Here is a 26,272-nt window from a genome sequence, read left to right as displayed (position 1 = left end):
TAATTGTAATTGTGATAAAGTGATCTAATTTAATTAAAATAGAGTTTTAGTGTTTATAGTGTTATGAGTGATAAGTGTTAAGTGTAATAAATAAAAGATTTTGCTCAAAATGCAAAATATGCCGAGGTAACGCAAAGTGTATGTGCTGCAGAAAAGTGAAGCCACAAGTGCATTCAAAATGGCCGCGAAGGCAGTGCTTTTGGTTGAATGAGTGAAATATTGGCTCATATTATGTAGAGGCTATCATATAAAGAAGAGCCAAAGAAAGTGAAGTGCTCATGTTTAAATAATGTGCAAGTGTTTTGTGAAAATTAAAAGTGCTAATAAAAATTAACAACAAATTAAATCGGTAAATCGGTCGGTTGAAACTAAATTCTATTGAAATAAATCGCACCCAAAGTTGCATTAGATGGCGCTGAGGCCATTAACTAATGCGGTTGTTTGCTATGATAAGGTAAGCTTAAGCTTTGTAAACTCAATTCTGGTTTATAAGTAGTATGGGTAGAAACCATTAAGTATTCTTTGCATTAGCTGTGTACTATAGTCATTGGTCAATGAAAAGTCAACGCTGGTGCGTAGATAAGATTGTCTCCAAAGGCTGGCTCACCCATGAAAGGTTAGCGTAGTTTCACACCATCTTTTATGCCAATAATTTGAAATAGACTAAATCATATTTAAATTTTACTAAATTTTATTAAAATAAACAAATGGAAAAATAATTAAAATAAAAAAATTGATAAATAAAGATAATTCAGTTGAACTTCCATAATTCGATCTCTTGAAGTAGAAGTCAAATTCCCGAACTCGAAATTGTTCTGGTATATTATGGGGATTCGAGTTAGGGAGTTCAACTGTATATGAAAAATATATAGTACATACATATGTATATATTTTGAATTATATGTACATGTACAGTTGACCAAAGTGTTTCTTGAACGGATTATGATTAAATTGTAACCAAATTCGATATTTTGAAAATTTTATAACCAACATAAACAGGGGTACGATTTTTAATAAAAGATTTTAAGATTACGTATTTACTCTATTTAGGATTACAATTTTCATATTTAATTTATAATCCGATTTTTGGAATTAAATAGTATTTTAATTTTTTAATCCGGTATTTGGCATTTTGGGATTACATAATAAATAAAAACATTTTATTAAATAATAATTCAAATGTCTGTTTAATGTATTTTTTGCAGTCCTAGCCATAAGCTAATTTTCCCCCAGATATACATACATACATACATGTATTACATAGTATGCATTAGTATTATTTAAAGCTGATTTTTTCTTTGAGGTAAATATATGCACATATATTGAATATATTGAATTAACGTTTGAAGTATTATTATTTGTTTTGTAAACCCAAATACTGTATTATATAATAAAAAAAATTAATTCCGCAATGCGAAATAACAATTAAAAATAATTCTTAAATACCAAACACCGGATTAAAAAAAAAAAACAAATCTTAGAAAAAAAATTAAGTTCTATTTCTTGATTCCGATGTAAGGGTTAAAAATTCGTTTTTCAATTTTGAAATTTTGGTATTAAAAAATTCGCAAACCTGGTTATGGGTCACTGTCTAGATGTTTTAACCCCTTTATTCATTTTTTTTGAAATATTTTTCATTGCCAAATTATTAATTAAATTGAGTGATTGAGCTTTATTTATACATTCTGAATTAATAATAAATAAAAATTAATAACCATAAAAGGAAATGATGACTTAGCCACACCCGTAAAATATATACTCGAATTGAAAGAAAGAACGCCTGATGAAATTTTAAATATTTTATATTTATTTGAATTTTATATATTTGTATATATATTTTTTGTGGCACATTTTAGATACATTTTTTAACTGATACTCTTAAATTTAAGTATTAGCTATGTATGTATGTACATTTATAATATACATATAGTTCGCAGTTTGACTATGTAAGCCATATAATTATCAGGAATATAGTATGTACATAACAATATAATGAGACTCAATTCATATTGGGTCAATTAATAAAAAACATATTGTTGTTTTAAGATTTTTTTCTGTTTTTAAAATAATAGAAGAAAAGAACATAAATTAATTTCAAAGCCGTAGTTTCTAAGTAACTATGGTTTTTCTGTTTTTGAAATTTTAAGTCCCAGTTACTTTTCAAAAAATGAAATGTCATTAAAATGTTTTTTTTTGAAATATTTTACTGGAATATTTTAAAAATTATTTTAGTACTACTATACCACTATAAAAAATAATATTTGTAAATCCAACATCATTATTATTTTATTATTATTATTATATTTTTTTCAAATATATGAAGCAGCACATTATCTTGAATTTGACCTTTTTTATCTAGTTATTTGCTTCCTATATAAGCCTGTTTTCGCAAATGAGCAATTTTATTTTTCAAATATACAATATACTACTTTAACTTCATTAATTACTAAAGTAACAATTATATTTCATATTTACATGAATTTATTATCAACAAAAAATCAGTAGCATGTTTATCATAATAATTATATATTATATGTCTCTTATTAATATATTTCCTAGTTATTTAAATATTTCTAAGTGCTAAGCGTTTCTTCATTAACTTTTATATTCAAATATACATATATCATTTTTCACATAATATGAACACAGATTATGATAAGAAAAAGTTGATGTGATAATTAGTAATTATTAATTGCATTCCTATGTACTATATAACATCTAATTTACGCTGCGCGTTCAAATATTAACAAAAAATTTAATATAATTTAATTAATATAATTTTTAAGCTAGTAACATCAGTATTAATTAAGTACTGTACATTTTTAAACAATACGCAACATCACTATTCAACAATAATTTACTCATCTATAAGAAATTTAATAAATATATTATTTATCTTTATTTAAATATATAATATATATTTATAATATTTACTTTTCCAAAATGTAGTTCTACATTCTAAATTATTTTCTTATGTTTCAACTTCAATAGGAATTATCATAATTACATTCGATCGTTGAGTTACCATGTACATATATGCGTATAATTATAATTTTTTTATAACTTTTTTGTTACGATGCTATGCACATAACAAATCAAATGCTACTTGATCGTCCCATGCCGGTACACACCCCCGATGTCGTCGTTATATGGTGATTACGTAATGCTATTTTGTTGAAATGCATTAACGGTGTTGCTCGTGCATTTGAAATCTGTAAGGTAAAATAATGGCATTAATAATTTATAGTTTATTCCTTATGTGGTTAAATTATTTAAAGAAAAAATATTGAATTCGGTTGCACTGAAACAAATGTGCGAAAATGTTTTTCGTTCAAAAACTTGATTCCGATCGTTCTATTTGTATATGTAGTTGTCCGATCTGAACAATTTCTACCGTTACCTAGTATAATAACCTGTGCCAAATCTCGTTAAGATTTCTTGTCAAGTAAAACTGTTTTCCATACAAGGGCTTGATTCTAATCGTTCTGTTGGTATGGCAACTACTGCCACAGACATTGAATAAAACGCACTTAAAATTTTTGAAATATATATTTTTTTTTTAACAAAAGTGTAGTACAGCTAAGCAGTAAGTGAACACAGTTATAGTCTTAACGGTGCACTCGGTCTTGTTGTTTCGTCTTAGTGACGCCTTTATAAATGTGAAAAGTCAGAACGTAAATAGACGTTTGATTAGATACAAGTCGCTTTGGGTATAAAAATAATAAATTTTTACAAAATTTTGCAACTGTTTTTAATTACACGAGAAAGTAATGATAATTTGCAACTCAAATAATAATGGATAATAAACATGTAAGTAAGGGCTAAATTCGGGTGCCACCGAACATTTTATACTCTTGCAACTTGCAAGAATCAAAGTCAGGGAAATACTTAAGGGTGTAAAACCCATCATAGAGTAAAGCCACCCGGATGTTCGAAAATCCTGATGTTAGTTAAATAGGAGCTAGGTCAGGTTTCCGCTGAAATGTATCTATTTTAGACGCAAAGATAATCTGTTATGAATAAAACACGCTCTCTTATTTTCATTGGGATAACTGACATATTGGCCGATATGTGCGGTAAAAAGTATAAAGTCACGCCGAAGTTTGAAAATCTTTATATTAAGTATATGGGGCCTAAGAATTGGTTCAATTTAACCCATTTTTGACAGACAGACATACCATTGTCAGAGAATGGTTTCCCTGATTTTCAATTATATGTTTCGCACATTGACCAATATTTTCGATCAAAAGTCAACTACAGGTACTAGGGTCCAAAAATTCGGATGGAATTTAAAATTGTGTTATATGGGAAGTAGGCGTGGTTGTAGTCCGATTTCGTTCAATTTCATACTGTTACATAGGAATATGAAAAAGTGTATCTTACTAAGTTTAGCCAAAATCGGGCAGTACCACGACCATCGTTATGCGTGATAAGTTCCTCGAAAAAACCTTTTGCTATTCTGAATTAGCCTATATCGTTTAGGTTTGGCCCTCTACGGATGGCAACAAGACATTGTGCATATTGAAAGATATGCTTGACCAAATATTTGACGGAATTTAAAGCACCTTTCGTACTGTCACTGCATAATACATATATAATCGCATGTACATATGTATTAAAGATCTATACTTTGACAAAGAAACCAATACATTGTACTGGTTCGTATGTACTATAGTCCAGATTGTAATCCCATTGAAAGTATATATGGGGCATTATGGCTTCAAAGGTATACGCGAATTGTAATGCGTTCTGAAAAAATTCTTCGGATGCTAAATCGACATTACGCTGATCTCTATAGATATAATTTAAAGGATCTCGGATGTTTCCTCCTTGCTGTTACAAATTTCGTGGCAAAATAACATGCACTGTTCAGGATATAATAACCCATTGAGTAGCATATTTTTTTCCCATTGTTCTAAAAAAATTTACGAAAAGTTCAAGGGGTTATCTTTAAAAGGAAATTCAGAAATCTGAACAATCGGTTGCGATCTCTCTTTGCTATACCTTCACCGTGAGTAGAAAAATCTAATTTAGTCAGGTTAGTCGGAATAACAATCCATGATTCTCCGTGATATGAATTTTACAATATGAATTACCACAAATATGTTAGTAATAATGGTTGGCCTACTTAAAGTCTTAAGAAAGTTTATAATTATTACCGAAGGAGTTATTACTATATTGAATTTTAATTAATATTTTAACCCACCTCATCGACATGATGACACAATTTCGTTCTAACCCAAGGCCATTTGATAGTGCGTATCAGCGTATTTCGAAAATCCTCGCTGAATAGACAATATATGTAGAATGTTATAGAATAGTTTGTGAGTTCCATTAAATTTGCTAATGCTCGAAACACCTGTAAAAAAAAAGCAAAATAAATTGATTTAGAAATTTATATTGTTTGTTATCAGCGACTATATACTCGTACAAACCTGAAATGAAAAGTTCGGCAATACTTCGGAAGCAATCGTCATATGTACAATGGCCATAGGGGAGACGCAAACGAGGAACAATATTGATGTACTACCTAAAGACGCATGAAAGGGTCAGGGCTTATAATTTTTATTTTAACTTATTAATTTTTATGTTTGTTAAACACATTGTATTTATGGCATACCTAGCAACAAGAATAACCTCCGTTCTTCGGCGAATTTTCTTGGATCCTCATCGCGTACACAGTTCGAGCGCGAAATCAGCATCTCACGCCGTCGTTGACAAGTCTTTCGATACACCAACATAATGCGCATATTTAAACCAGCGATCAATACAGTCGGTATTAGTTTGAATATCACCTCGAGCATTACTTTGTAGACCTATGGAAAGGAAAAAGAAATATTTCAGAGCTTTTGCAATGATTGCGGGGGTTCAGCTCATTTACCGAATAAAAAAGCGTCTTTAGGAATTCATTATTATCACGTCGAAAGTAAACATAGTTGCCATCTGAGTGTAATATACACTTGACTAGGACACCACGAAACACGCTTGGCGTGTAAATGATGAAAGTGACGAGTGTGGTTAGGAACACAACAATGCTAGAAAGTATAGTAATAATTTGTATGTAGAAGCAGAAGCGCTATAACAAAGTATTTAACTTACCCAGGTGGTCCCATGACGGGACGTGAAAAGCCTGGATGACACACGGAGACATATCTTTCGATGGTTAGCACCAGCAGCATCATAACACCCACACCTGGAATGTATTTATAAAATTGAACTCCAGTGATATTTTGCAATAGTTGGTGTCTTACCCAAACAACCGTTGCCAAGAAAAAGCTCCAGATGCGCTGTGTAGAAGGCGGGTCCGAATTCTTCCCAACGTCCGCGATCTTTGTGCACCAGCATGCGCATACCGAAGGGTATGGCGAAGACGATAGCTAACAGCGCTGCAGTAGAATAGGCTGAAATTCAAATTTAAATAAGTTATAATGCGGTTACATAGCTATTTTTAATTATTAGTTATTAAGATAAAATATTACATATTTCTTAACCCTTGGCTGATACATATGATTCGAAATTGTTACACCCCCCGAATAGGGTATATTAAATTTGTCACGTTGTTTGTAAAACGCAGAAAAAAACACAGAAACTTCGAATTGGGTAATCTTTATGACGCGTGTTGTTTTGCTCCAAGGCTTGAATCCAAGCGGGATTGTCCGCATAGACTTTAGGTTTTACATATTCCCACAGGAAGTGGTCTAACGGTGTGATATTACATGATCTTGGTGGTCAAAACGTGAAGTTATCTGCTTACCGATGTGTTCTATCAATACATCCATTGATTGATGCAATTTGTGGGAAAATGCATCGTCTTTATGAAACCAAAAACCACCTAGATCTCGAGCTTCAATTTCAGGCTTCAAATAGTCGGTTATCATGGCGCGATAGCGGTCGCCTTTTCACTGGCATCATTTTTGAAGAAATATGAACCGATGATTCCACCGGCCCACAAACCACACCCAACCGTTATTTCTTCTGGAAGAAATGTCAGCTCTTGAATCTCTTCAGGTTGTTCTTTGTCCCAAAAACGGCAATTTTGTTTGTTTATATCTATACTCATTGCGCTAAAAATGAGCCTCATCGCTGAACAAAATTTGGTTCGAAAACGTCGGATCTTCTTGGAACTTTTCAAGAGCCTTTTAAGCGATGTCGGTTGGGAAAGTCGAGCTGCTACAGTCTTGCACAAGCTGTATTTTATACGTTTTCTATTTAAGATCTCGACGAAAAATGCGCCAAGTCGTTCCATACGTCAGCCTTTATACTCGTGTGTATGATAAAATGCCAAACAATACTGAACGAAATAACATGACAGTTTAACACGACTCAAGCGTGATCTGTCGAAAAGTGGCTATTGGAAAAAGTACTTGGTTTACTTGAATCCCCCCTTATAACCGTAATTCTACTTAGATTTATGCCTTGTCCCTCTTTTCCTTGATCAATGTAAATCAGCTGACATAACACAGATCAAAAGGTTTCGACTTCAATATGTCTATTTAATACTTGGAGGTCTATAAATTATTTTATCTTTCATTAGATTTTGTATGCCTAAGTGACTTGTGTTGGTTGTATACAAACACAGTAAACAATGGAAATGTAAACTCTCACAAATATAAGAAAATAGTGGAAGTCAAATACAAAAACTCATATATTTAGGTGCAATTAATACCTTGTAGGAAATTTCAGTGTAAAGTTCTTTTTAGGAATAACTAATTTTTTTAAACTTTATAAACAAATACTGTTAATATGTATAGGTTAGGTAAATCTGGTAGGCCAGTTAGCCACACATAGACCAGTTTTGGTTCTTTGATATACAATATTGAGTTCAGTTGCTAGGTGCATGTGGAGTAATTAGCCTTAAGGTGCCTGCGCTTGACTCGAATTTTAACAGACTCTGCGGCCTCATTATGGATATCTCTTCTAGTGTATCATACCGTGAGGACCCCAGATGCTTACAGCGTAGTTTTGATAATGCGAGATAAATGCGTAAAAGATGCTCCATTGTTTCCCTGGTGTCTTGCTCTAGACATTTCCTTCAGTCTTCTCGATCTGTCCGGCCCAGTGACCAGTTAGTATTCCGTTCATGTTGCTACAGTCTTTTCTAACGAGTACCAATAGGACTTTTGTGTACTTCCGATTTACCGTTTTGCAGACTTTTGCAGTTTGCACCCAGTTAGCTCGTTCCTTCGAGTTTTGATTTTCTTTACCATGCTTCTGTCCAGATCGTCCTATAGAAAATGCATGGTTTTTGCAATATTGAACAATTTTTCGGGTTCTAGCCGTATACCATTCTTGGCAATCTCCTCCACTAATTCATTGCCCTCGATGCCTTTGTGGTCTGGTACCCAGTAGTAGTGAAGTTGCCTACCTCTGGCAACACTTTCCAGTGCTGCGCTGCTTCCCAACAAACTTCTGACCGAGAATACGTATATATGTAAGTGCTTTCGTATGTTTGTCCAAGTATTTTCGCTATAAAATTAAATTTTCCGTACTCACAGCTTTTTTAAAAATCAAAATAATTGGTATTAGAATCGCAGTAAATTCAACAAAAATTGTATGGAGAACGAAAATCGTTTTTCCTATGAGGGTCAAAGAAAGACTGAGCTGTTGCAAACTTTGTGGCACACTTATAAATCTTACACAGCTTGCAACATTTCTTACTTGATTGATGATGGCACACTTTACCACAATTTCGGGCAATTACAGTAAAAATCTCTACGTCTTCTAAAGGCTACACAAATATTCACAGATTCCCATAAGAATATATACTAAACAAAAATAAAACAAGAATAAAGTTAACTACGCCTGCTCTGAAGCTATAATACCATTCACAGGTGAATTTTGTATGGCATAAAAGGGTATAAAAAAGGGCTTTGTCTCAAAAATCCAAGCCAAGTTTCTTGATGAGAAAAATGCGTGTGCAAAATTTCATATTGATATCTCAAATACTGAGGGACAGACGGACAGATAGACCGACATAGCTAAATCGAGTCAGCTCGTCTCGTTGTTGATACACATACATATACATGTGTACTTTATAAGGTCTCCCACATTTCCTCGCAAGTGTTACACACATCAAGTCAAACTTTATATATCCTGTTTAGGGTATAAAAGAAAATCGACACATGTGCCACATGACTAACCGATTGTGCAAACTATACCTTTCCATAGGCTAATGGAAGAATGAGAAACTAAAGAAAAGAACAATGAACAATAATTATTTCGTGAACATGTTGCATATGTTAGGGTGCACATTCTTATAACTTCGTTGTCTCCTTCATACCGTTGTTGCACTCTTTTGTTGTGCTGGTGCTGCTTTGTCTGCCGGCTGTTTGTTGCAGGTTCTGCTCGTTGCAAGTATTCTCAAATTTACGTACAACTTTCAGGGCTCTTCCATTGTTGTGTTCTGCGCGCAAAGTTTATAACCTTTCAAGTTAAGTGAACGACATGCTTACCCACCTATGTAACGGGGTTGATAATATGTATAGTCGTTACAGGTGCGTAGCATGCAGCGCTTAATTCATATGTGTAAGGTAATTGAGCATTTGTGTTTTGCATATTTCTTAAATAAAATTGAAGGAGTATTTCGCAGAAGTCTATATATATAACTTGAAAGCTGTGAACTTTTTATGAATATGTAGATACTGACAGATAGATAAATATTTGGACAGTTGAGGTTTAGATTACAGAAGTTATGTCAATTAGTGAGATTTATTTAAGTAATAAAATCAAATGTTGGCTATAAAAATATTGTCAAGTCAAGTCGCCCAACCACCACAAAATTAAAGTATTTGGAAATCGTCCTGTTAGGATCACAGATATAGCAGAATATCTCATCAACTCATGGGTGGGAAGCGTGTCATTGCTAGACTCGTACCAAAAGGCCTATATTTTTGGCAAAAACGACGATAGTAGAGGTTGATGATGCGTTGGTAATGCTTGACAACGTAGCTGAAGACCTTACCTTCATAAAGCGATAACCATAGCCATAGATTTATGAAAATGACGTCAAAACTCTATATCTATCTAGCAAACGGCGCTCCAAAAATTAGCAGAAATCGAAAAACCTGAAATTTGCTGAAGGCACTGAGGGTCTTTCAAATCGAGGTTTATAGCAAGTCTATGGATTACTGGATTAAATTAGATTAGGGTAGGGCATCATAATTGTATATTTGTATTGCCTCTATGCAAAATATATACCATACATTGCTTCTTCACTTTATGAGTTTATAGCTAGTTATGAGTAATATTTAAAGTTCATGGCAGCTATGCATAAAAGTACCTACGTCTCAGCTCGTCTTGGTCACTACTGAATAATACGAACTTCGTGGAAAGCTTCAGGGGATAATAATCGATAGTCTTTTTATTAACAGAACATAGCTTGAAAAGCAGTACACATTTTTATCTGTCTATGTCACGAAAGGTCGGGACCCTAGTACGAGTAGCTAAGTTATCCCTAGGGTAACTTTCTAAGCTTGGCCCAAGGCTGAACTAGCGTAGCAAACCATATAGTATAAGTTAATTGCTCTAGCATCATGATAGATATTCCCTGGTATAGGAAATTCCTGACATTATAAAGAGTGATCCAAGTTGAGGTATTTTTTCAATAGCCTTTTTTGACAGTTCACGCATAAGTAGTGACAAGTTGTCATGTTATTTTTCAGTATTCTTTGGTTTCCCAAGCGACATCGCTTCACTCTATGGGCTCTTGAAATGTTCCAAGAAGATCCGACGTTTGCGAGTCAAATTTTTTTCAGCGATGAGCCCCAATTATTGCACTTGGAACGAAGAGATTCAAGAGCTGCCATTTCTTCCAGAAAAACAACGGTTTGGTGTGGTTTGTAGGCCGGTGGAATCATCGGCCCATATTTCTTCAAAAATGTTGACGGTGAGAACGCAACCGTCAATGGCAACCGTTATCGCGCCATGATAACCGACTATTTGATGCCTGAAATTGAAGCTCTTGATCTCGGCGACATTTGGTATCAACAAGTCGGCGCCACTTCCCACATATCGAATCAGTTAATGAATTAATGGAGCGAACACTTCGGTGAGCAGATATTTTCATGCTTTTTGGGCCAGTCGATTGGGCTCCAGGATAATGTGATATGACGGCGTGAGAATTTTTCCTGTGGGGATATGTAAAGTGTAACGTCTATGCGGACAATCTCGCTTCGATTTAGGCTTTGGATGTCGAAATGCTCGAACGAGTCATTGAAAATTAGACTCAAAGGATGGACCATCTGAGACGTAGGCGCGGCCAACATTTGAAAGAAATAATCTTCAAAAAATAAATGCCAAAAGGTTTTCTTTCGAATGATAATAAACTTTCTCCATTAAATTTGTGGTTTCTGTATTTTTTTTAAGTATGAATCTCTTTCTTCTTTGGCGCCAATATAGATATTTTCTTGTATTAGAAATCCCTGATAAAACCTTGACCTTAGCCTAAATACATAATGGTTTTTTGTTTCAAGTTGGATATTAAGTAAATATGGTCTATAGCGTTACCCGATCGCACTACTACAACGCCATGTACAGATTACTAAAGCTATGGAAATAATAATGGATTTTCTTTCACTAGACCTTAAGCATATACGCTATTAACTAAGCTTACAGTAAATGTTTCATATAAATGCCAAATATTAAGAAGTGCAAAAGCTTTCTCTCCAATTAGCACAAAATAATCACAACCTCCGATCACTTATGGTTTAAGTCGTATAATTGTCAAATTACAGATTTAATCAAATTAAAATGTTTGCTAATTTGTGTCCGACAAAAAGTGTACAAATTGAGCAAACACCATTCATGCCACTCTCAATTCCAGCCAATTAGTCAATTAAGCATATTCAATAGCGGGAAAAACTCTATGCAAAGTCGCTGAACTTTTTCCAGGCGCTGATGTTTTATTAATTTGATTATCATTAATTGCCATTAAATATTTGCTCGGAAATATATTTATTTCAAAAGCAAAAATTGCCATTTAAGGCGGGAAACATTGTACAAATAATTGTTGTCATTGGACACATAACGGTAATGTGAAAAAAGCACTGCTGAATGAGAATACCTATTTTCCACTAAAGCAAAATGAATCTCCATTTGCATATAGCTTCACAATATTTAATAAATATGCCGGTTCATGTGGCATTATCCAATTGTTAAACCTTTGGCGCCTCATCCCCCTCTCACTTACTCTGCAGCACGTGTTAATGCGAAATGATTTAGCGTTATGGGATTTTAATATTTCCATTTAGTCATTTTGTAAACACTCAGCAAACCAGTGGTGGGCTCACGGCGTCGCTGATTCCGCAACATTTTATTATTATGTGCGAATAAAAAGCGCGGACCTTTGCGGGTATGGTTTGAGTGTGAAACCTTCACACGCAGCTACCATTCAAAATTATGGCATTAAAGTTGGGATTTTATACAAATAAATTGCTTTTAATGGGTCACACGTTGGGTCGGCTGTGTGCCCTTCATTGGTCGAATCAACTTTCAGCCACATTTAATTAGCGTAATTAAATGCGTGGCCACTTTTGTTGGTTTTGGTGGCAAAATAAATGAGAAAAATTGTGCGAAAAATAATAACCGTAATTAGAAATTTTATCAACATATAGGCAGGCATTGATTTAGAAACTGGTGTACATGCATTGCGGTTTAATATTTTATAAATATTCCACAATGAAATTTCATATTGATTTAATTGTTAAAATTAAATAGTAGAAATTATGTGTTAAATTAATTAATTAATTAGGTTTTATTGTGAAGGTCACCTTCCTGCTTCAATACAACAATTTTTTTCTTTCCAAAAATCTCTCGAGTTAACGCAGCTTTATGAATTCGAAATTGTTCATAAAACTCCAGCAACATGTTACCCAGAAGCTCTCTGTATTTTTCTTCATTTCATTTTGTGTAACACAAAACAAAGTGGGATTTTTCCACGATGTCCAAATAAAACTTATATCATAAGCGATCATCCTTGACGATTTCTATCGCATCGGGTGAGAAATAACGACGAATATTACGATAGTACGTTATAGTTAAAACCGTCAATTTGCCAATAAACCACCTGATTTGTCGAACTAGTCTCTTTCATTTAATAAAGGTGGTTAGCCAGTTCTAGAAGTCTATGGTAAGGCACCTAATACTGGCCAACCAACCATTTTTGAAATATCCTTCCTAGATCTATATATAATAATATAAGTTCTTAGTTTTAGTTCTGCCATAATTAGACCTATCCGCTTCCTTATCTTACATTTGGTTATTGATTTCCATCTGTTCTGAGTTGTTTGTTCAAATTGCAAATCAAGCTCTTCCTTGCTGGTCCATAGCGGTCATGGTATTGACTCGTTTCGGTTTCGTCTACAGAAATTCCGAACTTGCACAACGCGTCTACTTTTTCGTGCTGAAATGCTCAAATAATGGGCAAGTGGATGATCTACCAGTGAGCTTAAAGCTTTCCTGCAATTGTCGACTATGCGGGAATTAATCTTTAATGTCAAGACCAGCAATGCCTAGGCGGTCCGTGTATATAGCTGAATACTGAAACTTCTCTTTCTGTGCCTGCTTAGATGCTGGATGAGTTTGATTCGCTGATAAAAAAAGGTGAGAGAGAGATGTCAAAATCCTTGGAGCATGCCTCAGCCCCCATTCCGAAGTCCATATTGGATCCGTCGATACAAATTGATGTAGTATCCTTCTCTCGTACTAAACTTCTTCTTCTTTTACATCTAGAGGGTATCCTCACTTGAAAGTGACTATAGAAATCCAACCTTGAGAGGATATGGTCTGATTTACTTAAATTAAGCATTTTCATAATAAAGGCATGTTCATCTAACTACTTAATTCTTATAGCTAGATATGCTACTACTTTTCGTTTGAAAACCTCTGAGGGCAGTTGATGTAAATGTACGATTCGGAAATGGCTTATTAGCTGCGGTAACCCTTGCACAGACTATTTTCTGTATGCCATTTTATTTTCTAATATTGTACGGTTTCTCTAATGCTAGTCACCAAACTAGTTCTCCAAAAGTCAGATGGGTCTAATGACGGTCCATGGCCGTTCACATGCATATGATTGGTTAAAGGATCCGATTCCTGCTAAGTATGCTCTTGCAGGTGTGGTATTCTGAATAAATATATTTATATTCTGTTTGAAATCGAACAACCACTAGGAGTTTTGGTGTAGTGACAAAGAATTTTGTAAACAATTGGATCATTTTATTCGTTCGCCATGAAGTAAATGCCATAAGTCAGGAACAATGAAAATTTTTTTTGATAAAAAACAAAATAGTATATTGTAAGGAATTGAATATGTTTCTTAAAGCATAATTTTTTAGTACGTAGAACTGGTGACACTAAAGAGCCTTTTTCAACATCTTTAATTCCCCACAATTTTTTTAATTATCTTATACCGCCTTATCAAATTTATTCTGGACTGACAAACAAGAACTATACTATATTGTATATCTATATCATGTATTTTAATACAAGTCTGCATTATCGCATTCAAAATTGGCTCATGAGTCTTTTTCGGTTTCGTCTCATTTTTAGAGTTCCGTATATTGTTGGATAATTTCATATTTATCATATTATAAACCCAAGTCCCGTCACAAGTAATGATGCGTTTCATAAATGTAGGGTTGCTCATCTACGTTCGCAAGTAACTCTTTCCGAAACTCTACCTGACATCGTTTTTTCAAGTCTTTTGATACGAGTCTACTATTGATACGTTTCATACCCAAAACTTTAACCAAAATGTGTTCAGTCAATGCTTTTTGATAAGAGTCTAATGTTGACTCGTTTCATACCCAAAACTTTAACCAAGATGTGTTGAGTCGATTCGTAAGTGATGATGCGATCTTCCGCTATCTCTTTGATGTCAAGACGACAATTTTCCAGTATTGTATCTTTAACAATTTTGGAAGTTATTGTCAGTAAGAGAGGTGGATGGACGACTCACTTGAGTCATTCGATTTAACCTCCGAACTTGAAACGCTTGCCTGACGACCAATGATTGTTTCACATTTAAAGCGAAACAATGTGCGAGTGTATAAATTTACATACAAACAAGCAAACAATCGCACATGTGTGAATGTGTTATATACAAAACAAATGGCAAATATTTTCGCACGATTTATTGAAATGCAATAAATAATAATAAAAATGAGAAGTGTGTTTGGAAATAATTTTTGACATTTCATGCGAATTGAGAAATTGTTTCAGGGTGAAAGGGTGAATTGATGAATAGCTGTTGTGACTTATGACCGAATGATATGTGGGCGTACGTATAAATCTCACATACATATATTACGAATATGTGTTTATATTCAAGGGAGCGTCTTTAAAATTTATGGAATGGGTGAAAAATTTTTATTTTTTAAATTTATTTTTCAGAAAAATATTTTGGGATAGTATATTTTTCCGAAAAAATAAAAAAAAATATCTTAACCGCCGATATCGGACCACTATAGGATATGTTCTGTGGATACTTTTCTATTTATGGAGGGTTTTCTTAGCATTTTTTCTTGTTTTTGTTGTAAATGCCATATCTTGGCTAATGTGCGCCAAATTTCAGAGTTATATGCTCAAAAGGTATTTACGATGACTAGAGATTAGACTGCACTAGATTGTATATCATAAATCCTGGTAACACTTGCAACTTCCGTCACCCTTCTTTACAAATCTACGTGTACAAAATATTGAAACCAACATTTGTGATAAGAAAATTTACGACTAAAGTGGCACTTAAAATGCAATTAATTTACTTCATAAATGCCTTCGTTACGCACTTAAGTTCAACGACCTCAAACCCAGTTAAATTAGAGACTTCGCCTAATATGATTAAATACCGCTACCAAACAGCGTAGTACAACACCTGCAACGACTTAGCGCAAATCCTTCAACGAAATAAATACTCGTATATTTTACATAAAGTTGGGATACACGCTCAACCTTACAATCCAAATCCAGTCGAGTGCGCCGCTTAATGTGTTGGGGTGGGTGTCGCATATCCCTGGAAGTGGAGCATAACGATTCATGCTCGCACATTGGCATATACGATTCATAAATCAAAATACAACATCTTCGTGGGAATTTCCGTTATACTCTGCACCATTGGCACCGAACAAAAGGTACCAATTATTACAAAGAGAGTGAAATGTGCGAATATGCAGCTTATAAGCACTAAGTCATAACAACAGCAGCGCTATGGGAGAGTGCGTGTGTAACGGGTGTTTCAAAAGAAGAACTACGGCGCTCAGAGGCGTTTGGAGTTAATAGTAGAGAATACTCGTATTCAGGAGTGGGATTCACGCTGTGAAGTACAGTTTTAGGTTAGCTTACTCAAAGAAAAAAATGTATGGAAATATAAAAGTGAGCTAGGTAATGGTGATGTCGCTGTAAACTTGGTTTCCTACTTCACCAATTTTCAAACAGAAGCAGATATGCCATTTAGTACTCAGCGAGATCACTATTCTCTAAAAAGATATTTGAAATTAACTTAATTACTTGGTAGATTACTATGTTCACATGAGTAGATTAGATTGATTTATGTGATGGTATTATTGCTTTATAATAAAATATGTAATGAAAAATAAAATACAGGACCTGCTTTATGTTATGAAATGAATTTTATGATAAGGGGTTATATCCACTAACATTATTAAGCGGAATCCAACAAATCAACTTTTTTGTTTGTAAGTACTACCTACCTATAGCTTTTGCAATCCGAAAATATACCGAAAACTTGAAGTTGATATAGAAAATAGTTTGGGAGGAATGAACATATCTGTAAGAATTTTTAGCTTAGTCTAATTGGTTCCCAAAACTTTAAAAATGTTTTTCTTCAAACATTGAGTTTAGAGTCGTCGAGGAAAATTTCTTCGAAATAGCTGGACTGATATGCTTGAATTCTTAGGTATATTTTTGTGATACCAAACAATGATTTTTGATAATAAATATAATTTTTTAGCCACTGTGTGCTTTTCTGCACACAAAACTACTATTTTTGGGAAGCCGTCTTATGTCAATAATCATAGTTCAGACTAGTCTTTCGATTATTACTTGTATTAATACATAATATATTTTGGATTTTGGTTTTGAGACATTATTAAGCGAAAATTCTTTCTCACCGTCAGAAAACTGTTTTCTTTGTCCCTCTGGAGGGGTAGGTGATCAAGGGAATCCAAAATTTTTCAAACCAAATTTCGGATTATTAAAGTACAATAAATTCTGTAAATGTACATTATTACACTCTGAACAGTAAATATTAAACTTGCAACGATGCTTATAATATCTAGAAGGACACCTATTAAATGCAAGTATGTATCGATTGAAACATGTCCGTCTGCGTGTTTGCGAGATATCGATCTGAAATTTTTCACTTGTCCGATAGCAGACTACTACTTATATAAGTTCCATTTTATTGCACATTTCGGGATTCGAGAACAAAAGCAAATTTTAATCACCGAAAATCACTTTATAGTTTTTCAAAATATTTTACATTAAGATCTATAAACTTTTACAAACGTTTGAACCAATTGTCTAAGCACTTTGGTCACTCTGATTGAGGTGTCTCCAAAACATGCGTTCTAATTGCATTAATCGTCTCTTCAGGTGTCAAAAAACATTGACCCCTTAATTTATTTTTTACGTATGGTAATAAAATTAAGTCATTCGCTGACAAGTTAGGACTATACGGTGGATGACTCATCAAATCTATGTTTTGAGTGTTCAAAATGGCAATTGTATCAATCGATCTGTGAAAGCCCGCAACGTCTCGAGGCTTTCTAGAGAGAAGTTTACAAATTGTATGGGATTCAACGTGAACAAATATTTTTTACAGTCAAATGTTCATGTGATTTTGAATGTGTGCTAGTCTCACCAACACCAAATTCCGAGTACATAACATATAACATCAAAAATGTCAAACAAAGTTTAGTGATGCTATATTGCAACCCTATCTATTGTTGCCAAATCCCGAAATATGAAAGAAAACGTACGTTTATATGAATTTGCCAAAATTGTCCCAAAATTTTAATAAAAATTTCTCCGAAACGGCTAGACCGATCGAAAAAATCTTTCTCACTGCCAGCCAACTATTTTCTGAGGTCCCTCTATTAAAAGATCAATGGAATGTACAATTTTTCAAAATGAAATGCCAATTATTAAATTAAATTAGATTCTGCAAATGTATATTGCTGCCTTTAGAAAAAAAATCATAAAAAGATTTTCTGACTTGAGAATGAACTTAACATCTGAATTATTATTTCAGGTTAATCCTAATCCCTGAATTATTTTGGGAAATTTATACGGCAGTGCTCTATTTAATTCTGCAGCTCGAATTATTTTCTCCAGGGAGTAGATAGAAGCAGTCGCACGATAGGGAGCCGCCTTTTCTGAAACCTTATTTTGTATAGAACGGCTCGAAGAGGTCCTTACCGATCCTGACGGAGTTTTTGGTATTGTTCAACGTCAGTTAACAGTATGTTTATCCTTTTATTAAGGCGCATGGTGAATATCTGGTCAGTTAATCTTTTACTCAGTACGCTCGATAGAACCTTATTATATTATGTATATATTATGTCTACACCTAGTGCATTCATTGCTTACAAAATATGGATTCATAAGCTCAAATATAAATAGCGTCCTTCCGAGGCACCCATTGAAGCACAGCAAAACACACGCTTGGCCACGCTGAAGGACCTCCCACCGCCACCATTTGGAAGTGGCATCATTTACTATGAAGTAGTCGTTTCTGCAGTGCCACTTTAAATTACAAAACAACGAATGGGCAAAGAGTATACACAGTGCTGGAGCAAGTGTGGCAGAAAGTATTGGTGCAATCGGTTTCAGCAGCTATGTATAGTAACGGCTTGTTGAGGGCTTTGTTTTCGCATTTGAATGCGCAACCATTCGCCAGGCGGGATGTAATAAATTGTCACAATAAATTATAATGCACAGAAGTATCAGCAATCAGGCGTGTAGCCAGCAGACGTGCCGTTATGCATACATACATACATACGTTGGTGTGTATGAATTTGAGTGGATGCACGCATGGAAATGGGCAAGAATTGTGGTTAGTTAGAGCGTTCGATTCCTTTCTTGCTTTTTATCCTACTCTTTTTCTCTTTTCCTCTTACTTCTCAGCATTTTCGCACTGCTGCTGCTTAATGCTATTATTCTCAGTGACTATCGGCGCTTTTGTTTTCCTTGGTGGCTGTGTATGTGTATGTGCGGCACACTATGCAGTGTCCTTTCCCATCAATACTTCATTGATGCTGCCTCCACGGTTTTCCACTTTTGTTGTTTAAAATGCTGTGCTTCTTCTTTGCACTCCTTTCTTCACGTTTAATATGCTTTTTATGCGGTCATTTTGTTTGGTGTTGCCACAAACAACTCTACATCCAACCATCTACGTCAATATTCATTTTGCCACACGCCGCCTCGTCGACCGCTTGCGTATTATTTACAGTTTTTGGCCATTTACAATTCGCCACACTTTGATCAATTGGTTGGAATTTAAAATCTGTTTTGACCAGAAACTCCACAGTATTTACGAAAAATATGGTGCTTTCAGTAGCGTAGCACGGAAAAACCATAAATGAAAAGCGGGAAAAATCAGCATGAGGCAAATAACTAAAATAAACAAATAAATAAATGCCACAAGCGTAAAGTGTGTTTGTGCAACGCGCTGCCACATTTCGCCACATCACTGTTGCGCCTTTCCTTTTCTTACTGATTTTTATGCATATTACTATAAATATTTTGTTTTTATGCATTTTCCAATGAAAGCATTTACGTTGCAGCCATTCAATTTTTACTTGTCCCTTCACGCTTCATCTCTACACTTTCTCTTCCATGTTAATTAAAGTTTACCCATTGCTCTGGGGCCTGGCACAGCGCTCTTCGGCAATGGCAAGCGCGCAATCAATGAATGAATGCTGGTTTGACAGGGCGACGCACCAATCCACAGCTTGCGGAGCTTTACAATCCCCACTGGGCAATATTTTATTCATTCAGCACTTGTCCCTTGCTCACTTGCTGCTGCCTGCAGCTGTTGAATTGTAATCAATGAAGAATTCATTGCATGTGAATTCAATTGGACTGCAAATACAAATACAAATACATTTGTTTTTGCATTTTCGTAAATGCATTCACTTATTTTCGTTGAGAGAGAGGATGAGGGATATGCAAGCTAATTTGAAAATTTACAAACTTGTTTGCAGTTTGTTTTGTTGTTTCTAGAAAAAATTGGTTAACTATTATTAAAAAAAATAAAATAACATAATAATAACTATCGTTCTCTTTAGCAGATTTTTCTGTGTTAAAATACCAGCATCTGTGAGATTTTCGCTGGCGATCTCAATTCGATCAAAAAAACTCTCACAAGCTAATTTTCACCTAAAGGTGGATCCAATTAATCTGTATGCGACCTAAAGAACCTTTTGAATATCAGCGAAGTATGTAAGAAATAAATAATATATTTTTGGGCCGTTCAAATGTTACAAGTTTAAGTTTTTTGTGCTAAGATAATGTCTCTTTCTTTAAAATTCGAACTGTCTAAGCTCCTGCAAAAGTCATCAGTCAACAATTTATATAAATATGTAAATATTTTTTGACCAAGTCAGCTTTTTATCCTCGCGATATAACTATATTCATACGTTTTTCTTTTCAAAATTAAAATGATAAAAACAAAAACACAATTAAGGAAGGGTAAAACTCGGGTATAACCAAACATTTAATACTCTTGCAATTTGTAGGCATCAAAGTCAGGGAAATACTTTACGATGTAAAACGGCAATCGGATTCTAAGCAATTTTATACGAGTATGCGCATATATAATACTATATATAACTCATACACTGACTGACTATATATAACTCATACCACAGACTAAAAAATGTGAAGTTCGAAAATCGTGATCTTAGTTAAATGGGGGATAGGTCAAGTTTTCGCTCAATTTTATCTATTTTAGGCACAAAGATACACTGTTATAGGTAAAACACCTTCCGTCGTTTTCATTGAGATAACTCCCATGCTGGCCAATACATGCACCAATAATATTATTACCCATTCAACTCAATTCAACCCAACCCTAAATTTCAATTGTATATCCCACACTTTGCACGATATTTTCGGTAAAAAGTCAATATTAAATCGATACCTAGGGGCTTAAACTGTTTTAGTTGGATTTGGGAGATTTTTGGTCATAGGGTGGCATACTCTAAACGTATCATTTATGCACATTTTTTCCCTTTATATTGATTGCTTCTTGATTTGTACACTCGAAAGGAAAGAGTTTGATGAAATTTAAAATTTTGTTATGTGGGTAGTAGACATCGTTACAGTCCACTTTCGCACTGTTACATAGGAATATGAAAAAAAAATTCTACGTACTAAGATCAGTCGAAATCGGTCGTTTGTTGTAGGTTTAGTGGTTTAGAAGATATTTATATATTAAACTAATTAAAAGGCGGTGACACGCCAACTTTTTCAAAAATTTTTGCCCACTCTACCTGGTTTCATTAATATCTCAAACAGTTTACTCAAGTTACAGCTAGTACAGACGGAAAGAACAGTATTAATCAAAAGTGTTATTAAAGTATTGGCTATGTGATGCTATAATCCTTTCACGTTCTTCTGGCAATTTGAGGAATCCAACCCAAAAATCCTGCGCCGGCTTGGCAGCCAAGAATGAATAAAGTCTTGATTGATTCTTGATTTCCTTTTCTGATGTGAAATATACTCCAGTGAGGAAAATTACTGTCTTGTGTCGCAAATTTTTGAAATTTTTCTGCAATCATTTGTTTAAATTTAATAAGTGGTTGACGACAGTGTTACCCATTAATGGTTGCACTCGGTTTTAGGAGCACATTATATGTACAACACGCCCTTCTGTTGGCACCACATACAGAGCATTATGTTTGCGTAATGGATAATCGGCATTGTCGTTGGTCGGCCAGGTTGCATATATGACTTTTTGCCTTTAAGGTTATCGTGATGGACTTGGTCTACATCATCATCACAATTCGATGCAAGAACGATTTACTTTTGTACTGTTCAAGCTGCATTTTGTCTTTCAATGTTCCTTGGCTTCAATTCATATGACAATAAATTATTTTTCTCTTGAATGAGTCAGGCTGCTTTTAAATGTATTAATGACTTTTGCTTTATGCTTGACAATTGAGTAATGCTTCCAGTTCTTCATCTTCCATCTTTTTTGGCCGCCTAGAACGTTTTTCGAATGGAGGAACGACTGGCGTACTGTTGAAAACTCGACTATCCCAATACTTCTTTCTATTACTGTTTGTTAAAAAATACGAAGTAAGCATTATTCGTATCCAGAAAAACTGTTTATTACTTAAAATCTCTTCTTACAGAAAGGTTATCATCTGGGAATGAAAATATATTATAAACCTGATCGGCACAATTTTTGGGACTGACTTTTGTATCATGCAAAAGCAATCCTTAAGTGCTAAAAATAAAAATTCCAGTGTTTTTCAATGTCTAGAAACAGAATTTGAGCATGAAAACAAAATTTGACAATGAAAACAGAAACCCAAAAAAAGAAATACCTTTTGTTGACCGGTGTAATTGTTATCAAAATTGATAAAATTTGAGCATATATTGTTTTTTTGCTTTAATAATTAATATTCAAGCTTATTACTTTCTTTCAGTTCAAAACGCCTACAAATTAAACATTTCACTCTGAAGAGCAAATTAGCATTTAATGTTACTCATACGCCACGTACTTCCTAAAATCGTTGCGACGATTCGATAGTATATGCAAATATTTAGCTTTTTATGAATTGGAAAATGCTTTTTAAAATTGTTCACTTGGAAGAGCACATTGTATGTATTTGTAATACGTTATGTACATACATACATATGTATATACATGTATTCATTCATTCACAGAAAATTCAAATGGTTTAGGTATTTTTGCATGAAAAATATCCACATTTACAATTTATTCGGCAAACATGCTGGCATAGAATTTGTTTAATTTATTTGACATTAATTGTAAAACTCATTTGCCTAATTGAATGACAAATAAAAAGTCCTGCACACAAACACACACATAAGTATTTACAAATTTATGTATTTACTCACATATGTAAGTCAATGAGCATATATTCATTAGTGCAAATAAAATTAATTTAATTGCTGCGTTGACATATGTTGACCCAAATTTGTTTTATGTCTCCATTCCTGACATGTGTACATACTTTCTAAGTGTTCGAAATGACAAATAATTTATTTGATGTGCACGAAAAACAAATTGGAGCCTATTCGCAGCCACCGGTGTAAAGTTAAGGTCAGCAAAGGGCCACACTTAAAACATGAAAAAATATCTGCAGGCAAACGTAAATTTGAGATTAAAAATTTTTCGCCTCACATTAAAATTTGTCGGGGAAAAAGCTTTTACTAAAACCATAAAATACCGAATGTGCCAAACGCGCTGCGAAAACAAACTTTTAATGGAAAATATGATTTATTGCCACATTAACTAAATAGGAGCTTTGCGTCACTGGAAAAGGAACAATTAAGCGCTGCTATGTCACAGCTTTCACAAAATAAAAAATACCCTGGTGGTCCAAAAAAGCTGCGTTTTTTAATCAAGAATTGTAAGCGAATTTTACACCTTATTATAAAAAAATAAAAAATAAATTTTTGTTTATTTTTGCTCTTCTAAAAATTAAAACAAGTTTTACACAAAATTGCTTAACAAATTATTTTTCGAATAAATATCTTTTATACTTATTAAATTATTCATGTTGCTGCATTCCAATTTTCTCCACTGGGTAGCCATAATACATCAATTTTATGCTTGTTTGTCATATAGCCGTCTTCATTGCTTAATTGTGGTTTCTTAGCAGGTGTTTCCGCCCAAGTGTGCGAAATGTAAATATGTGGTTATTACTTGTTTTACATATATGTGTATATTTAGGTTGGCTCAGTGCGTCAATGGGGTGTTAGAGTTGTTGGCGCATATTTATTTCACCAGCCCATGCTTAAGAATACTCAACTCAAATTGTTAGTAAAATGTGTTATAAATCGGAATTGAGTTTTTCTGAAGAATGTTTTCCTCTTCCAGCTTTCTACTAAAATGTGATTCATATAAGTACATCTCAATTATTTTATCAATCAATTATTATTACAAGCCGAGTTTTCGTTGTGGTTGTATTTTTTACAATCTTCAATTCTCGCCATTACTAAAGAAGATTTTGAAAAAGTAGTTTAACAGGTAAGTCGTTGCCCCATACTTCATGTTTTATATAAAAACACGGTAACCAATGGATAGCCTGCGGAGCAAAAGGCCACAATGCGACTCTTCCACTTATTTTAATCTTGGGCTAGACTCTTGACTTAGCTTAAATTTTTTTTGGATCTTAGACATTGCGATGAGCGAATTGACCTTGTAATATTCGGTCAACAGCGTTCTAGCTAATGGTGTCCGGATCTCGTCTCTAACAAGCATGCGGCAATTCCATTTTCTTTTGAGAATTTCGGTCTACATGAATATTTGTCTTGTGCGTGACCAGAAAACCGTGTTAGAGACGATGATGAGCCAGAAAATTATGAAAAATTGCAGCTTTTGATTGGCAGAGTCTACGAGATCCCTTTTTCAGCATTATAGGAACCTTAAGGTTGTCTTTATTTTGGTAAACCGCATAATGATAGAGATGGAGCGCCGAATTGAGAGCGCCGAAAGATTGCTTGACTTTCTTTATGCGGTTGGTGATGTTTTCATTTGATCTACCGTTTGTATTTTATTAAATATTAATATGTCTAGGGAATAAAGGGACTTCACAAGAGTTCTATGTCATCGATTTAAGGTTCAACTACGATTCCATTTCTTTGGTTTAGCCAATTTTATTTTCGACACTTCTTTCTCTCGCTTCACGCAAATTGTCCCCATTACCAGGCGACCCCAGTAACTATCAGCGATCTGCGATTCACACTTATTTCATGATAAAATGTGAAACTGCAAAACCAAAATTTTGCACACGTCTTTTCCTCCCCAAGAAGCTGTTTATTAGTCGTAACCGCCGATGTCGGACCATTAGAGCATGCAGCTGCGATATAAACTGAACGATCAGAATCAAGTGCTCGTTTTGTTTTGCTTTGTTCATACATTTTTAATTTTCTTCAAAATCTATGTCGCCCTGCCCAAAGTAATCCCCTTGGCTCCAACACAGTTGCGCCAAAGTTTTTTACAATTCTCGAAACAGTTGTTAAGGTCAATTTCAGGATCAGCCTTCAATGCGCGTAGCGATTCATGTTTATTGTGTTCAACTGACTCAAAACGGTTTCCCCAAAGCGGTCGTTTGAGTTTGTTGAATAACCAGAAGTCACACGGAGCTAAATCAGGTGAATACTGTGGCTGCGACACGATATTTGTTGAAAATTTAGCGAAAAACTCACAAAGCATCCATGTCAAAAACCAAGAGTTGCCCTTAAATTCGTCCTCTTTTTACAAATAGCTTTGCGCAAATGATGCATAACACTCAACTAGTATTCCTTCTTGGCAGTTTGGCCTGTCAGAAGGAAGTCGGAATGCACCACACCTTGATAATCGAAGAAAACTGTCAACATATACTTAGTTTTTTACTGCTTTGACGTGTTTTTGAGGCCTCGGAGCACTTTTGTCACAATAATCGGCCGGTGGATCGTCTGTTTCCGAGTCGTAAACATATATTCACGACTTACCGGCAGTAATAATACGTTTTATGCAATTATTGTAGTAAAAAGCATTGTTACGTAGACGTTAACACGAAGCTGTTTTTCGAAAAAAATGGGTGATTTTGGAACCAATCGTGCTTTCACTATTTTAGACCCAAATGATCTTTCAAAATGGATTTTACTGATCTTTCCGATATTCCAACGATACCAATAAGATCTCTGACTGTTAATCGTCGATTCTCAAGCACCAATTATTTTATTTTATTGACATTTCGGCACCAGAAATTTGATTCCGCACACAAAATTTAATGGAACTTCTTCGATGAATAATTTCACTCATGGAAAACATCGCCGAATATATGTACTTCAGAAAGACAAATGTATACTGAACACTAATGACTATTTTTATGTGACATGTGCCACAGATGTCAAAATAGAAAAATTATTTCGACGCCCGAAATTTAAATTAATAAGTCTTACAATTTTTTGCCCGCATTAATACAAGATTACCGATCAATATTAGTTTCTTATAAGGTATATTGTGTTTTGTGTAGGGTATTATAGCTTTGGTGTAGCCCAAGTTAACGCC

The 26,272-nt window shown here is 34.3% G+C and overlaps 1 protein-coding gene across 2 annotated transcripts in view; it reads right to left on the bottom strand.

Moving 5' to 3' along the window:
• Window positions 1–2,934: 2,934 nt before the first annotated feature.
• LOC120775571 (probable G-protein coupled receptor B0563.6) overlaps window positions 2,935–26,272 on the bottom strand; it is a 78,972-nt gene continuing 55,634 nt past the window's right edge. For both annotated transcript variants that reach the window (XM_040105802.1, XM_040105803.1), the window contains exons 5-11: window positions 6,252–6,401; window positions 6,100–6,193; window positions 5,882–6,035; window positions 5,621–5,816; window positions 5,436–5,530; window positions 5,207–5,359; window positions 2,935–3,212 (exon numbers count right to left, since the gene is read on the bottom strand). In XM_040105802.1, the coding sequence (XP_039961736.1) occupies window positions 3,096–3,212; window positions 5,207–5,359; window positions 5,436–5,530; window positions 5,621–5,816; window positions 5,882–6,035; window positions 6,100–6,193; window positions 6,252–6,401 (959 nt within the window). In that variant the 3' untranslated portion in view covers window positions 2,935–3,095. The remainder of the gene's footprint in view (window positions 3,213–5,206; window positions 5,360–5,435; window positions 5,531–5,620; window positions 5,817–5,881; window positions 6,036–6,099; window positions 6,194–6,251; window positions 6,402–26,272) is intronic.

This window comes from Bactrocera tryoni, chromosome 4 (assembly GCF_016617805.1).
Source record: "Bactrocera tryoni isolate S06 chromosome 4, CSIRO_BtryS06_freeze2, whole genome shotgun sequence".
Taxonomy (NCBI): Eukaryota; Metazoa; Arthropoda; class Insecta; order Diptera; family Tephritidae; genus Bactrocera; species Bactrocera tryoni.
The sequence above is the reverse complement of the archived record's forward strand: the minus strand, read 5'-3'. Positions and strand labels throughout refer to the sequence as shown.